The sequence below is a fragment of the Rhagoletis pomonella genome, unplaced genomic scaffold (genome assembly GCF_013731165.1).
Source record: "Rhagoletis pomonella isolate Grant_MI unplaced genomic scaffold, Rhpom_1.0 Rhpom_scaffold_00012, whole genome shotgun sequence".
Taxonomy (NCBI): Eukaryota; Metazoa; Arthropoda; class Insecta; order Diptera; family Tephritidae; genus Rhagoletis; species Rhagoletis pomonella.
In genome coordinates this window covers 22,603,318-22,617,149 of record NW_023458566.1, presented here as the reverse complement: position 1 = coordinate 22,617,149, position 13,832 = coordinate 22,603,318, and the positions used below count along the sequence as shown (strand labels likewise).

At 38.0% G+C, this 13,832-nt stretch overlaps 2 protein-coding genes across 3 annotated transcripts; one reads left to right on the top strand and one right to left on the bottom strand.

The window, feature by feature from the left end:
- Positions 1-97: 97 nt before the first annotated feature.
- On the top strand, positions 98-1,870 carry LOC118748110 (vacuolar fusion protein CCZ1 homolog). Its single transcript, XM_036482417.1, has 5 exons — positions 98-307; positions 385-703; positions 753-928; positions 1,008-1,279; positions 1,338-1,870. The coding sequence occupies exons 1-5, from the start codon at positions 126-128 to the stop codon at positions 1,850-1,852; spliced, it is 1,464 nt and encodes a 487-aa protein (XP_036338310.1). The 5' UTR covers positions 98-125; the 3' UTR covers positions 1,853-1,870.
- On the bottom strand, positions 1,809-4,141 carry LOC118748111 (ragulator complex protein LAMTOR4 homolog). 2 transcript variants are annotated; one of them, XM_036482419.1, is made up of 3 exons: positions 3,996-4,133; positions 3,744-3,882; positions 1,809-2,193 (listed from the first exon to the last, which is right to left on the bottom strand). In XM_036482419.1, exons 2-3 carry the CDS (start codon positions 3,875-3,877, stop codon positions 1,977-1,979), a joined length of 351 nt encoding a protein of 116 aa, XP_036338312.1. In that variant the 5' UTR covers positions 3,878-3,882; positions 3,996-4,133; the 3' UTR covers positions 1,809-1,976. The 2 variants fall into 2 exon arrangements, with proteins under 2 accessions (XP_036338312.1, XP_036338311.1); XM_036482418.1 differs by having other exon boundaries at positions 3,744-4,141.
- Between the last annotated feature and the right edge of the window lie 9,691 nt (positions 4,142-13,832).

Below are 13,832 nucleotides of genomic sequence, written 5' to 3'. Positions count from 1 at the left end.
TGGCGAATTAAATTTTCGCCGCGGTACTACTGAATGTCAAAATGATGGGTTTGTTGTAAAATGAATTCGCCTTGTTTACAACAAACACATCATTAATTACCCTGATTTGTTTATAGTGAGAAAAAATGTCGAAACTTTTGCAACGCGTGGAAACTACGCTGCGCAGTTTTTATATTTTCAATTCGAAATTTGGTCAAAAAGAGGGCGAGGAGTTCAAAAAGATATTGTACTATAGCCCGCAAGACATAGAACTAAACACAAAAATCAAAGATGTTGGTCTCAGCGAAGCAATTGTACAATTTACAAGGTAAAGGGTAATGTGCATATTCATAGCAATTGGAGCAGTAAATAAGTTTTCATTGTTCATTGACTTACTATCACTAGCACGTTTGTTGGCGAAGACGACTGCAAAGCGCTGCACACTCAGAAAACAACTCAACTCTTTTATCAGCCCGAAATTGGCTACTGGATTGTAATGGTACTTAATGTGCCGAGGGAAATTAAAAGTAAAGATGGAATCGAAGTCCCTGAATATCGTGGGGCTGAGGTTCAAGATGGAATATATCGAGTTATTTTACGACAGTCGTATAATATGTATCGACTTAGCCAAGGAACATTTCATTCCAGTATGATAGTTAATGGAAAGGAAGATGATTGTTGCCGTGAGCAATTGCAAGGGAGGCTATCCGCATTTTTCGATGACGTAAGTTCCCCTTAATTGTGTCTTATTATTGTGACCGTAATTTTTTCAGTATTTACAATCGTTGAGGATTCCCGTCCTAGATGTATTGGCCTTTATGCACTCAGTACAATATTTACCACTTGGACAAGCATTATTTCTTCGTGCTCATAATTTTATTAATATGGTTCGCGCCACATTTTCTATTATACAAGATACTATTTTACTTTATGATGAGCGCATTATTTGGTAAGCTACAGCTTCAAGACTCATCGGAATTCCATATATTGTGTTTTGATATATTTGTTAATTTTAAGTTACCTTTTAGCGGTGGCCAAATTGGACCGACTGAATTGTGTAGTTTGCATAAGTTTGTGGTTGATTCCTTTTTCAAAAAATCTGAGTATTCAACGCGAAACGCACACAATGGAAGTCCACTCGTGGAAAAATACCATAGTGGTGCTTTTGTTACTGGGCTACAGAGTGTAGAGAATTCAACTGACTTACCTAAAGTTTACCTTGAATTGGCCGGGTCGCTTCATTGCTATTACCTGATCATTTTTAGAATCCTAAATGCTACATTGTGCCTCCTGATAAATGGTAAAATCAATGTTTTTCATCTATTTTTTACTTATATTTAATATTTATATTTTTTCAGCCGAGGAGAGCCCACCGAACAATGATTTCTACAAAGAATTACATTCATATATGGGCCCACAGTTATCGAGTATTGTGAAAGATATTGAGGAAACTTACTGTAAAGAACAAAGTCTACGTAAGGCAACCACTTCCGCTTCACTTTCCACTTTGACTTCTGCAACTATCGCAGACGACTGTTCGGTTCCGAAATATCTGTTTGTCAACGAGCAAAGCTTAAAACACCTTACGAACATACCTCACGATCATGGACAAATAAGCAAATCGCCGCAGTGTATTCCGGCCAATGTTATCAATCTTATAGCAGATCTCATTCCCTGTAAAGAATCTTATTCACCCTTGAAGGAAGTGCAAATTAAAACTACAAGTGATTTTTGGATTGTGCAGCGATGCTGGAACTCGCGGCAGTGCTATGTGATAATACACAACAGTAAAGCAACATTGTTGGATATAACACAAGAAGCAAGACGAGTATTTGATAAAGAATTCACAGATGATGTATTTTTTGACAAATAAAAAGTATAATCAAATAAATGAAAGGCGTTTTCCAGTTAAATCGGCGTACTTGGCCATGGTAAGATCTCATCTGTTGCGTAGATCGATTTCGGTGGCAAAGAATACAGCATGGTGAATTAGGGTCTCAAGCTAATATTGATGTACCACCCGAACTCTCATTTTCCGCAAACACCACATTGCTTCCGCTGTTAGAAGTACCATATCCAGCATTCCCACGCGTTACACTTCTTAATTTTACTATGAATATTCGGTGATTGCTCATGGAAATGTTATAACTATGATCATCATACACAATGGAAATGCGTTCGCAGCTGCTTTTTGGCATGAAGTTGTCGTCAACACTATGAGAGAGAATTAAAAAAAAATTGATTTTAATAGATTCGATTGCAATCGACATTATGAACCTGTTGCATTGGATATTGCAAAAATACGTTATACTCTTCAGGTTCGTAATTAAGAAAAGAACAAACCATTGTTTATGAGCAAAAAATATGCCTGGTATTACAAACAAATCACGTGTTATTGAATTTCGTTATTTTTTTGTTTTTGTTAATATTGTTTAGTATTGCAGACCATGTATTAATGTAATACATATCGTCGTTTAAAGTACAAAACCGCGTATCAACAAAATGCAAAACTGGGTATATGAGGTTGCAAATTCAACCCTGAACACATACAAAGCAAATTATCATAATGGACGAGGTAAGAATGAAACTTAACTAGCCAGATAATTTAAATAATAAACAATTTTATGCAATTATTTACCAAGGTTCATGAAAGAATGCGGATAAACTGATAAATTTAAGCAATTGAGGTTATTCTGCTAATTGGCAGTGTTAATATTTAATTGACTTAAATTTCAGTTTATTCAAACAATCCTTACGTACCCGCACTGTTTATAAATGACCAGATTCTTTGCTAACTTTCCTCTCAGCATGTTCAAGAAAAATATCGTAAGCGCCATTTTACCTTTAGACAATAGGGTATGCAAAAAATAAATTGTCCTATTAGAAAAAGCTAGCATTCAATAATGTTGTCCATTTGAATCCTATTAAATGTTTGCACTGTTTTAAAAAAAACCTGTAAAATTTACCTTTTGTCGCTTACACACAATCTTTAAAGGCGACACAACTCAAAATTACACGCTCGTCAGAAAATGCGAAAAACTATTTCTTAGCACATGCTAATCATAGGGGCAAGGAAGACTTTATCTTTACCTTTACCTTTATGGTTCACATCTCAACTTAGTTAACTCATAATTATATATATAATTAATCACCTACTAACTCAACTAATTATTATTATTTATTATGTTTTACCGATGAGCCCGAGGATGCTAGTGCTAGACAACTAACAGACAACTATGTTTTCGTTCCCACGACAGTCGGGTCTACGTAACCGGAACGACCCAGATTTATATCTGGCCAAGGACTGTCACTCCAGCAACACTCCCCAAAAAGTCTTTGGGGAATTTGTATGCTGCTACAACAACAACAACAACAACAACTATGTTTTCAATGTTGAGTTGAGTTGTCTCCCACAATACCAATTTACAACTTACAACTCAACTATCTTGAAAGTTGTGAATCATAATAGGGGCCTTAGGTTTTTTTCAGCAAATCGTAACAAAAATTTGCTCCATCTTTTGCTGAAAGGTAAATAAAAGCTCTGTGTACATTCTTAGTGCATAATTTCAAAAATTGCAAATTTTGAAGGCGCTTGCATATGGAATTCTGCCAGCGCAGGGCACTTGCTTATGGAGTTCTGCCAACGTTGGGCATGACTGGTATATACTATTCGCAACAAAAACATAATTAGCAAATATGTAATGGAAAAATAACCCGAATCCAGTTACTTTAGAAACTAAACGTTTTCAATTATAAATACCAACCTTTCTGTGAGGTGCAAGAGATCCAGGAATATATTTGCACTTCGTTCATCGTTTTCCAAATCTCCACTAGACTCTATGACCGCCCCGTCATCCTGCAGTACCAAATAACCAATTTGGTTGCTCAACTTCTCCATTCTATCTATTAATGGCACCCAAAGATATTTAAAATAAAATATTTTCATATGTCGTCACCCCCATGCCAGAAGCCTGAATGTGCAAATTTATCAGTTATGAGTTATTAACTTGATTAACCTTTGGATGTTCTATGTTATAGATACCAAAACCAAAAATACCACGCGTACCCGGAAACCAAATATTTTACAATTTAACTTGCAATAATTAAAATTTATACAAGTTGGTGAAGTTGGTGACAAATTTAGATTTTCGCCGCGGTACTTAATGTCAAAATCAAGGCGAATTTATACAAGTTGGTGTTGATGGCGAATTTAGATTTTCGCCGAGGTACGTCTTAATGTCAAAATGATCTGTTTGTTGTAAAATGAATTCGCCTTGTTTACAACAAACACATCATTTTGACATTGGAAGTACCGCGGCGAAAATCTAAATTCGCCATCAACACCACCTTGTATAAATTCGCCTTGAAGATTGCGTTACTGGCGAATTTAGATTACAACAACGACAACCATATGTATTTTGTATGGTGATTGTTATGTCAAATCTCAATTCGCTCCAAAGTTTACATGTATTTTGTTTTTGCTTTTGATGGGTGTTCTGTCAAATCAGTAAAAGCAAAAACAAAATACGGGTCAGGCGAAGATATCAGCTGATTTTACAATACCGCCTTGTATAAATTCGCCTTGGCCTTGGTAGAGAATTGTTACAGAAAATAGTTACTGGAACGAACTAGATGTGTTCGTTGTAATATGAATTCGCCTTGTTTACAACAAACACATCATTTTGACACTGGGAAGTACCGCGACGAAAATCTTAATGCCTGGGTTATAATAGAAGTAACGGAACGGAGTGAACTTTCTCTTAATTATCTATTGCATGGGAAATGAATGCAAATGGTTATAATGCACGTAAACGTAACGTAAGACGGAACAATCTAAAATCAATATATCCTTACGAATTCGCCGCAATTTGTTACGATTCGCCCCGTCCATTATAACCAAGGCATAATTCGCCATCAACACCACCTTGTATAAATTCGCCTTGCCTCGAATACTTCAAGAAAAAGTATAACTGTTAACTTGCTTAAATTTAAGCAAAACGGCAACGCTATTCGTACGCAGAAATGTCAGTCGACGTTTCTAGCGAGTAGTGTAGTTCTCGTTGCCATTTTGTAAAGTGCTCTTAAAACAGTCGAAAGTTCGTGTATCGTGCGCATTGAATCAATAATTAATAAAAAAGGAGGCTATCCGGTGCAAATTAAAAGTAAATTGTGAAGATCGAGTCTGGAATCAGTTTTTTGTAAGTTAGTTTAAGATTTCATAAATAGTTTATGGAGTTTATAGTAAGGATAGGTTGTGCTATGTGAAAAAAACTTTCGGGTCAGTGAAGCACCCGCCACACCCATTATGGAAAAAAGAGATTTTCTGCATTTATTGTTAATTCGAACTACAATGCATTTGAAAATGAAATAAATAGGAAGATCCAGTAAAAAATCAGCTTTTAGGACCAATATGTTTTAAATTAAAAATTCTGTATTGAAAAATCACAATTATGGAAAAAGTTTAAGAAGAAGAAGAATTTGAGGAGAAATCGTTAATAGGAGCGATGCCGACGTAAGCGACGTCATCGTGCTGCTTGCGTCGTGTACGAAGCAGACTGATTTTGTTTTTTGGAGAATGATTTGGACTGCTGTGTGTGTGTTGTTAAATTCAAAAGTCTTCAATTTCAAATCTTGTAGGAGGCATCTGAAAGCAATAAATAATACATTTTGTTTAAATAATATAGTTTTCTGCGTTAATAAATTGGTCAAAATCGTTTTATTATAAATCTTATTAGGAAAGAGTTACCACGTACAAAGCCCGCTATAAATGTAGCATATTTTTAGGGACGTAATTTATCTAATTTCCTCGTTATTAAAACCTTTTACAGCGGATATGACAAATGGTTTTTTTTTGGTTATTTGGGTTTCTTATGTAAAACAGTACTGTTAAATATTGCCAGGTTTATAAGTTAATTTTTTTTTTGTTATTTCCTGACTCCCTCGCCGCTCTCTACGGGCTCTTAAGTTTCTTACGGTAAGTTAAGTTTTATCAAGTGCCAACACAGTTTCTCATATAACAGGTTGGACAAAATACTAAGTTAAATAAATTAAGTCTAGACTAACTGAGCTTTTAATAATCTAAAATCTACAGGTTTTACAGGCCAAAATACTAAGTTAAGTAACATGTCGAGCCCTGACCGCCAAAAAGGCGTTCAAAATTTTCTTTTTGATGCAGAAATGTTCCTAGAGCATCCGGATGCATTTCTGCATCAAAAATAAAATTTGGAAAAAATATCGCTTACATCTTTTTGGCGGTTGGGGAGGTGGTTAGCGGGTTTACACTCGTAAGGCGACGAAGTGGGTCATCATGTGATACTAATTCCCGATGACATGCTTCAACTTTGCTTAGGTTTATGGTCCTTTAGCGGATTGAAGCGATGATTCAAAGAGCATGCGCTATTCAACTTTTTGATTGTGTTTGTTATTATACACATTTGTATCTACATATGTTTGTATGGATGTATGTATGTGCATACATTCTCGTAGGTACACGCAGTTGTACTCACGTTTAAAGAATTCTTTTAATTAAGTTATTCTCATCTTCGGCACCTCTGCTAACTCCGTTCAATGTTTTCGCTTTGTTATTTACACTTTTTTTCTTCGCGTCGCTCATACTATGTATGTACATATGCCAGTTTTAAAGCTAATTGTTGGTATTTGCTTAAAATTACGTCATTTCCTATTTTTGATTAGAATTTGTGTACTATGCGCTGCATTGTGTCTTTTGTACTGTGGACTCTAGCGTTGCCAAATGTCCCATATTTGCGGGGACATCCCTTATTTTGTATTAAATTTCAAATGTTCCGCCGGGACAAGATTTTTCCCGAATTTTCGTCAATTTCATTATTCATTTCAGTTTGTAAACTTCTACTCAACATGGTTATGCTTTCGCGCGGCTACTGTGACTAGGTCATTAGCAAGAATTATTGCATGCAACTTTGTAAGAGAAATATAGCTAAAAAATTGCAGTTCATTTTTTTTTTTGTGGAGTATCTTGCGAATTTTCTTCGATATAACGCATGAACTAAATTGACTTTGATATGCAAGAAAATGCGCAACACCCTCTGCAAAAAAGAAATTCTAAAAAATCAGTGGTACTTGAAACTTGCGACTTTTAAAACCACATACTCGAAATCTTTCTAGGAAATCTAATTAAAAAACGGAAATTTTGATGAAAACTTTTTTAAGTTTAATTAGTTTTTGTGAACTTTGTGCAAGCTTTGAAACTTTCATTTATGTGGTATTTGATATAGATCTACCCATATTTTAAATGAAAATTATTAACAATCATTTTGAAATTTCCTGCTACTATTTTGACCGCAACTGTATCTGTTATTTTGTTTTTATCGTTTTGTCTATATGTCTACGTCAGTGCACGGACTTTACCATTTTGTTGGTAGATCTACCAACTTTTTAGCTATATTATATTTTATCCATTTTTACCAACAAAGGCTAAAAATCTACCAATATTTTGCGGAAAGAAAGCAAAAAGATTTAACAGATTTGTAAGTATACCATTTTAAAAGTGCCCATCGTCGCGGCGGTCGCAAAAAAATATATGTAGAAAAAAGGGTTTTTTCTTAACAGCGGTCGACCCTCTGCAGGCAATGGCAAACCTCCGCGTGTATTTCTGCCATGAAAAACCGCTACTCATCAATATACAATCGCCGTTCGGAGACGGCGCTTTGTGTGCCAACATCAAGGCGCACGTCACAAATCGGAGGAGAAGCTCGTCCAATCACTATCTGTTGTTATTAATTCAAATTACACGGTGCTACAAAAAAAAAAGTCATAGGCATATTTTTTGCAGCGGCAAACTTGAAGGCGCAGTAGAAATCACAGCAGTGATTAGCTAAAGTTTGTGACTTTGCTAGAATACGGCTGCTAGTTTAGGTTGTAGGCATGGTCGAGTACAACATGAAAATAGGTCCCTCAATTTTTGTATACCAAAAAAAAACTTTATTTTCGTACTTGATGCACTTATCTATTAATAGCTTGACTATTTTCCATCTTAAAAACTACTTGACCGATCTCGATCAAATTTGATATATACATTGAGCTTGGCCTCCTTACGCACCGTGTTGATGGACCGTTTTTGAATTCACTAAATCTGGCATCACTGACTGGAGAAGAACTTGGCTTCAATTGGCCCAGAAGAGAAACGACTGGGGTGCTTTGATATTCAGTGTTGCCGTTTTGATCCAAATGAATCAAAATGATACGTTTTTCATCGAAATTTTAAAAGATGCTTTTATTTTTAGCTTAGTATAAATTGTGATACATTTTAATTCACAAGTTGAGGGTAACTCTTCCTATCTTAAGACTTTTATGTGTTTGTGGCCACACATTAAGTTTGTTTCTTTTCATTGAACATACCACCTTTAATCTGCATATGGCATCACTGTTAGCTACAGCACACTATCCTGTTCCCGTACTCCAGGATTTAGTCCGAAATAGTCCGAAGTCGTTTGCTTTCGCACATTTATCATATATTTTGCGAACAATTTCTCACTAAATCATGGAGAGCGGGAACAGGCTAATATTGCCTTATTTCCTTTTTGATTTTGAAGCTGTCGGCTGTGGTACTGTGCTAACGGCAATGTCACACGATTTGTACGTACAGATTTGTACATTTTGGCAGTCACAGAGTGGTGTTCTATAGAAATTTTGAGTTCAGCTCAATAAAAGAATTTCCAAACAACACTACTACTTTTTCAAAAAAATCTGAAAAAAATATAGTACACCTCAAATATATAAAGTATTTTTTTTTTCGAAAAAAATAAAAATGCTTTTTAAGTGTACATCTTTTTTCTCATGCACTTCCTCTATAAAAAAATATATTTCTTTGAAAGTATCACATGCTTTATCGCTATCAATATTTAAATTAATACAAATCAAAAGCTATTTTTTTATTAGTGAGATATTCGTTTTATTACTCTTATCTCACCATTTCAAAGTCTTAATAGAAAAATCTCTTTTTCGCATACGATGTTTTCTTCCAACAGTATTTAGTACGCAGACCCAAAAAATAGTACAATACTATATATTATAGTACGGTTGGAAACCCTATCTGTAACTGCCAAAATGTACAAAGCCGTACAAATGTACCAATCGTGTAAAACTGCCTCAAGAATTTCATCCAGAGTAATCCAGTAAGTATTGTGAAAATTACTTTTAAGTGTTTACAGTGCTAAATACCAATTTGATATGTGATTTTAGTTAAGTATGCAAATGAATTCAACTGTTACCGAGTATAAAAGCTTTACATAAAAACTTCAAACTATCATTTTAATTTAAGAATTAGAAGTTTGATTTTTTGAAATTTTTTTTCATCATACTTTTGATCCATTTTAGGGAATTTTGGTGATACATTTCTTCTGAACGCCGCGGCAACACTGTCGATGTTCAGACATGGAAACTTTTGTTGCGGCAACTCAAAGCTTGTAGGGGAGAGAGCGACGAGGAAAGGGGACGGGTACCGAGTTGCCCGTACTCGGGCAACCCGCTTTGGGCTTTCGTTCGTCTGAGTAATTCAAGTTGGCGGCTCACAGCCAGTGATCGGACTTAAAAAAAATTCCGTGTTGTAGAATCTGTGAAAAATGTGGTAGATCTCTGGGCTTGGATCGAACTTTGTACGGAAATTAAAAATATTCTGCAAGGTTTCACCTAAATGGCAAACTTTTTAATTAGACTAAAAAAATTAATTTTAGTATAATAAAGTACAAGATTGATGTTGTTAAAAATTTGCGTTGAGTTTTGGCAATTTTTTTCCTTGACAGCGTAAAGCAGTTCCTTCCATATTAAGATATTTTGCGAACATATTTTAAGAGATTTCTGCGACCTTGCGGAGTGCTGCCAGCTTTTCTTTTTAGCACATCACGAAGCAGCGAACAAATGTGACACGTTCCAGAAACAGCAAATTGGGATTTGCCGATTTTGACAATTCTCAAGTAAAAGTAAACAACGCCTCAGAACCCTTTGATGCACTTTCACAAATACTTTCACGAAATCTCCGTTTTTTAACATTTTCGCTTTTAATTCTTTTTATAAGTCATATATTTTGCAATGTAACACAATAAAACCGCGTTTCCTGTCGAAAAATTGAGAAAAGTTTACTATTTTACAGTTTATTTTATCCTCCCATTCGGCTTTATTTACTTTTACTTGAGAAATTTCATCGTCGCCAGGAATGCGGAATCTTGTATTATTATATTATATTCTTGATACCAAATCGTGTTTAGTGTTGCACAAATTTTTCCTCTTAAAATTAAGAAAATTACGTCAAGCAAAAATAATACTACTCAAAAACGAGAATATGTGGTAGTTTTCAGACCTTGAGTGGTAGATGTGGTAGATGCTCAAAAAAGTGGAAGATCTACCACAATGTGGTAGAGGTCCGATCACTGTTCACAGCTGACAACAACAATTGCGTACAAAAGAGTTGCTGCGTGTGAATGCAAAGGGCAACACCAAAAGAGAAATCGCCTATAATAAGTAACTCGGGTTTCAGTGTCTGAACGCAGACTTAGGCGGCTAGATCTCCAAAGAAGAAGAAGAAACGTATGTATTTGGCTTTCGAAGGCAAATTTTCGAGATATTTTCAGTTTAACGTTATTCAGCATAAATAAAATTATATTTTAAAACACTAAAAACTTGCTTTTATTACAATGTGAACTAAAAAGTAAAAAATAGTTTATAGAAATACATTTTTTGTTTAAGAGGAATAGGAAGTTCCCTAGATAGAGATAGATAATAAAATGAGGTTTGCACCGCGACCTATTGGTCTATTGTGCCCTCCGCTCTTCACAATACCTCCTCTAAAACGAATTCCCTGGAAAAATTTAACAGTGCCTTAGGAGATAGGGAGTGAAGCTGTGCCTAAGCTGTGGCCACATTGAGCCTAAACTTCTCTCACGTCTTCTGCAGACTGCATCACATTCGGTGAGGATGTGAAGAGGTGTCTCGCTGGTAGTGTCGCAAAAACGACAAAGGTCACTCGACCATATCCCCAGCTTATATAGATGTCCTCTCAGCCTGCAGTGTCCTGTGAGGATACCTGTTATGATTCTAAGCTGCCCTTTTCGGAGGTCAATTAAGCTTTGGAATCTCCTTCTGTTATAGCCTCCCAGTAAACTCTTTGCCCGACGCATTCCTGACGAACTTTGCCAGTTTAGATCCCTCATAGTGATCCTCTCTATCTAAAGCTCCTCTTTTAGAGTGTTGGGACCCACTCCTAGGAAGGGCTCAGGGCCAACTGGAGTGGTGGCTGCAGCCTCTCTCGCGAGACAGGCAGCCGCCTCGTTACCCTCTACTCCCCTGTGACCAGGTACCCACGCTAACTTGATGTTATTGTATCTACCCTGGGAGTTAAGCTTCTCAATGCACTCCAGGACCAGCGACGATTTGACCTCATAGGATATGAGGGCCTTGAGTGCTGCCTGACTATCGCTACGGATTATAACTCTCTCGTTTCTATACCCTCTACCTATGATTGTATCCGCAGATAGCATAGACTTCTGCTTGAAATATGCTCGGATATTTCCCCATAGGAACAGAAATCCGGGCCCAGGGTCCCACAATTCCAGCACCTATTCCTTCTGGGGTGTTCGAGCCATCCGTGTACCAGTTCAGAGTGCAACCCTGAAGTACTGTCTCGAATGCGGAGACACTCCAGGTCGCTTTACTGCAGAGCTCTATTTTGAATTTCTTCTCAAAGACTATGGTCTTTCCTATGTCATCTCTAGGTAGCAGGGCTAGTGGGAGCGAGGACCCTAGCTTCTCCATACTCCTAGAGGAAATGACGTTACCTTTTCCAAATCCCTCTCGGATTGTTAAGCAGAGTTATTTTGGCTGCCTGCTCTATGGTTATATGAAGAGGCCCATAGGTGATCATTGGCTGTACTATCATGATGTAGAGCGATCTCAGGATCCTGGGCGTACAACCCCAGAATTTTCCCGCCAGACGCTTACACACCATTAACGCTTTCGTGGCCCTGGAGGTGATCGCGTCCACATGTTTCTTCCATAGAAGTTTGGAGTCTAGGATTAGTCCCAGATACTTCACTTCGCTGGCGACGCTAACCACGACCCCCTCCAAGGTTAAGTTCCTCATGCCCGGAAGAGCTCTTTTTCTAGTAAAAGGAATGACGGCGGTTTTGGCAGGATTTATGATAAGTCCTAACTTGTTGCACCATCCCTTCGTAATTCTTAGGCCTCTTTGAATGATGTCACAGAGGGTGCTCTCGAACTTCCCCCTGCGGATACCATTGTCAGAGAGAAGTTGAAGAAGTTCATCTCCCACTAGGCTCCACAGAAGGAGTGATAAGACCCCTCCCTGCGGGCAACCCTTTGTTGTCTGAAATTGTACCACGCTGTCATCTACCTCGGTTTCAGCAATCCTTGTACGCAGGAGCGCATCCACCCAATTGCAGATCGCTGGCTGCACGTCTCTCCTCTCCAGTGCCCTGCGCACTCCAGAGTGTGACGTGTTGTCAAACGCGCCCCCTATATCGAGAAAGGCGCAGAGCACTGATTCACCGCATTCGCGGGCCCCCTGAATCTCGGTTGTCAGTTGGTACAGGGCTATGACCGTGGACCTTCCAGCCCTGTATGCATGCTGACTGGAGTGCAGGAGTATATCCCTCAGAATGGTTGATCTAATGTGTTTATCTATATCTTCTCCATTGCTTTTAACACAAGGGAGGTTAAGCTTATTGGTCTGAACGACTTCGCTAGCGAGTAGTCCCTTTTACCCACTTTCGGGATGAAGATTACTCGTGCCCTTCACCACATCTGTGGGACATACGCTTCTGCAAGACTGCTTCTCATTATGTCCACGAGATGCGGTATTACACTCTCACCGCCCTGCTGTAACATCACTGTCCGGATGTCATCTGCCCCCGGAGCGCTCAAACGAGCCTAGCGCCCATCCGTCTGAAGACTGTCGTCCTCCCGCGCGTACTCTATAAAGAGTGCCGCTGCAGCATCGGAGAGGCCCTCTGGGAAGCTCTTCCTCCGTTCCTCTTGCTTAGTACCTTTAGTACCTTTCTCTTGTGCCTTTTCTTGCGCTTTTGTGCTATTTGTGTTCCTAATTTTGTTGTTGCTGTTGTTAGCTTGTTGTTGTTGCTTATTTGTTGCTTGTTTTTGTTTTTGTTTTTGGTTTTGTTGTTGATCTTTAGTTGCATTCATCTTGTTCGTACGACCGCATGCCTGACCAGCCAGGCATAGCGGTCTAAATAGTTGCTGGGGATCTCATTCGTCCGCCACGACAGCGCCCCTTGCCGCAGTAAGGCCACCGTTACTCCTCGAGGCGGCCCGGTGTCGAGAAGGCGCCGTTAAAAATACAGGCGTTTTTTCCCCTTTGGCTGCAAACCGTCCAATGGGCACGGTGTCGCGTTACACCCTGGATTAGGAGGTGGCAGTTCTTGGTCACTGTCCGCCCGCAGCCCTAAGCTGGATGGAGGGTAGCGTAGAAGCTGAAAGCGTCTGCGTTACCCCAATACAGGGAAGGGCTGAATGGAGGATAGGAATAGGATAAAGTAATTGACAATACCGGAAAATAAAACGTGGGGTGATTCATAGCAATTGTTTTGAACTTTTCGTTTTTAATTAAGTAATATTGAATATTGCCAATAACTAACAGGACTACAAAATCTAAGAAGCATCCCACGCTTTGTTTTCCGGCTAAATTAATTTTATTGCCAATTACTTTACTTTATCCTATTTTAGGTTCGTTTTAAAAGTTTAATTAAATCAAGTTAGGGAACTTCCTATTCCTCTTAAACGAAATCTGTATTTCTATAAATTATTTTTTACTTTTTAGTTCACATTGTAATAAAAGCGAGTTTGTATGT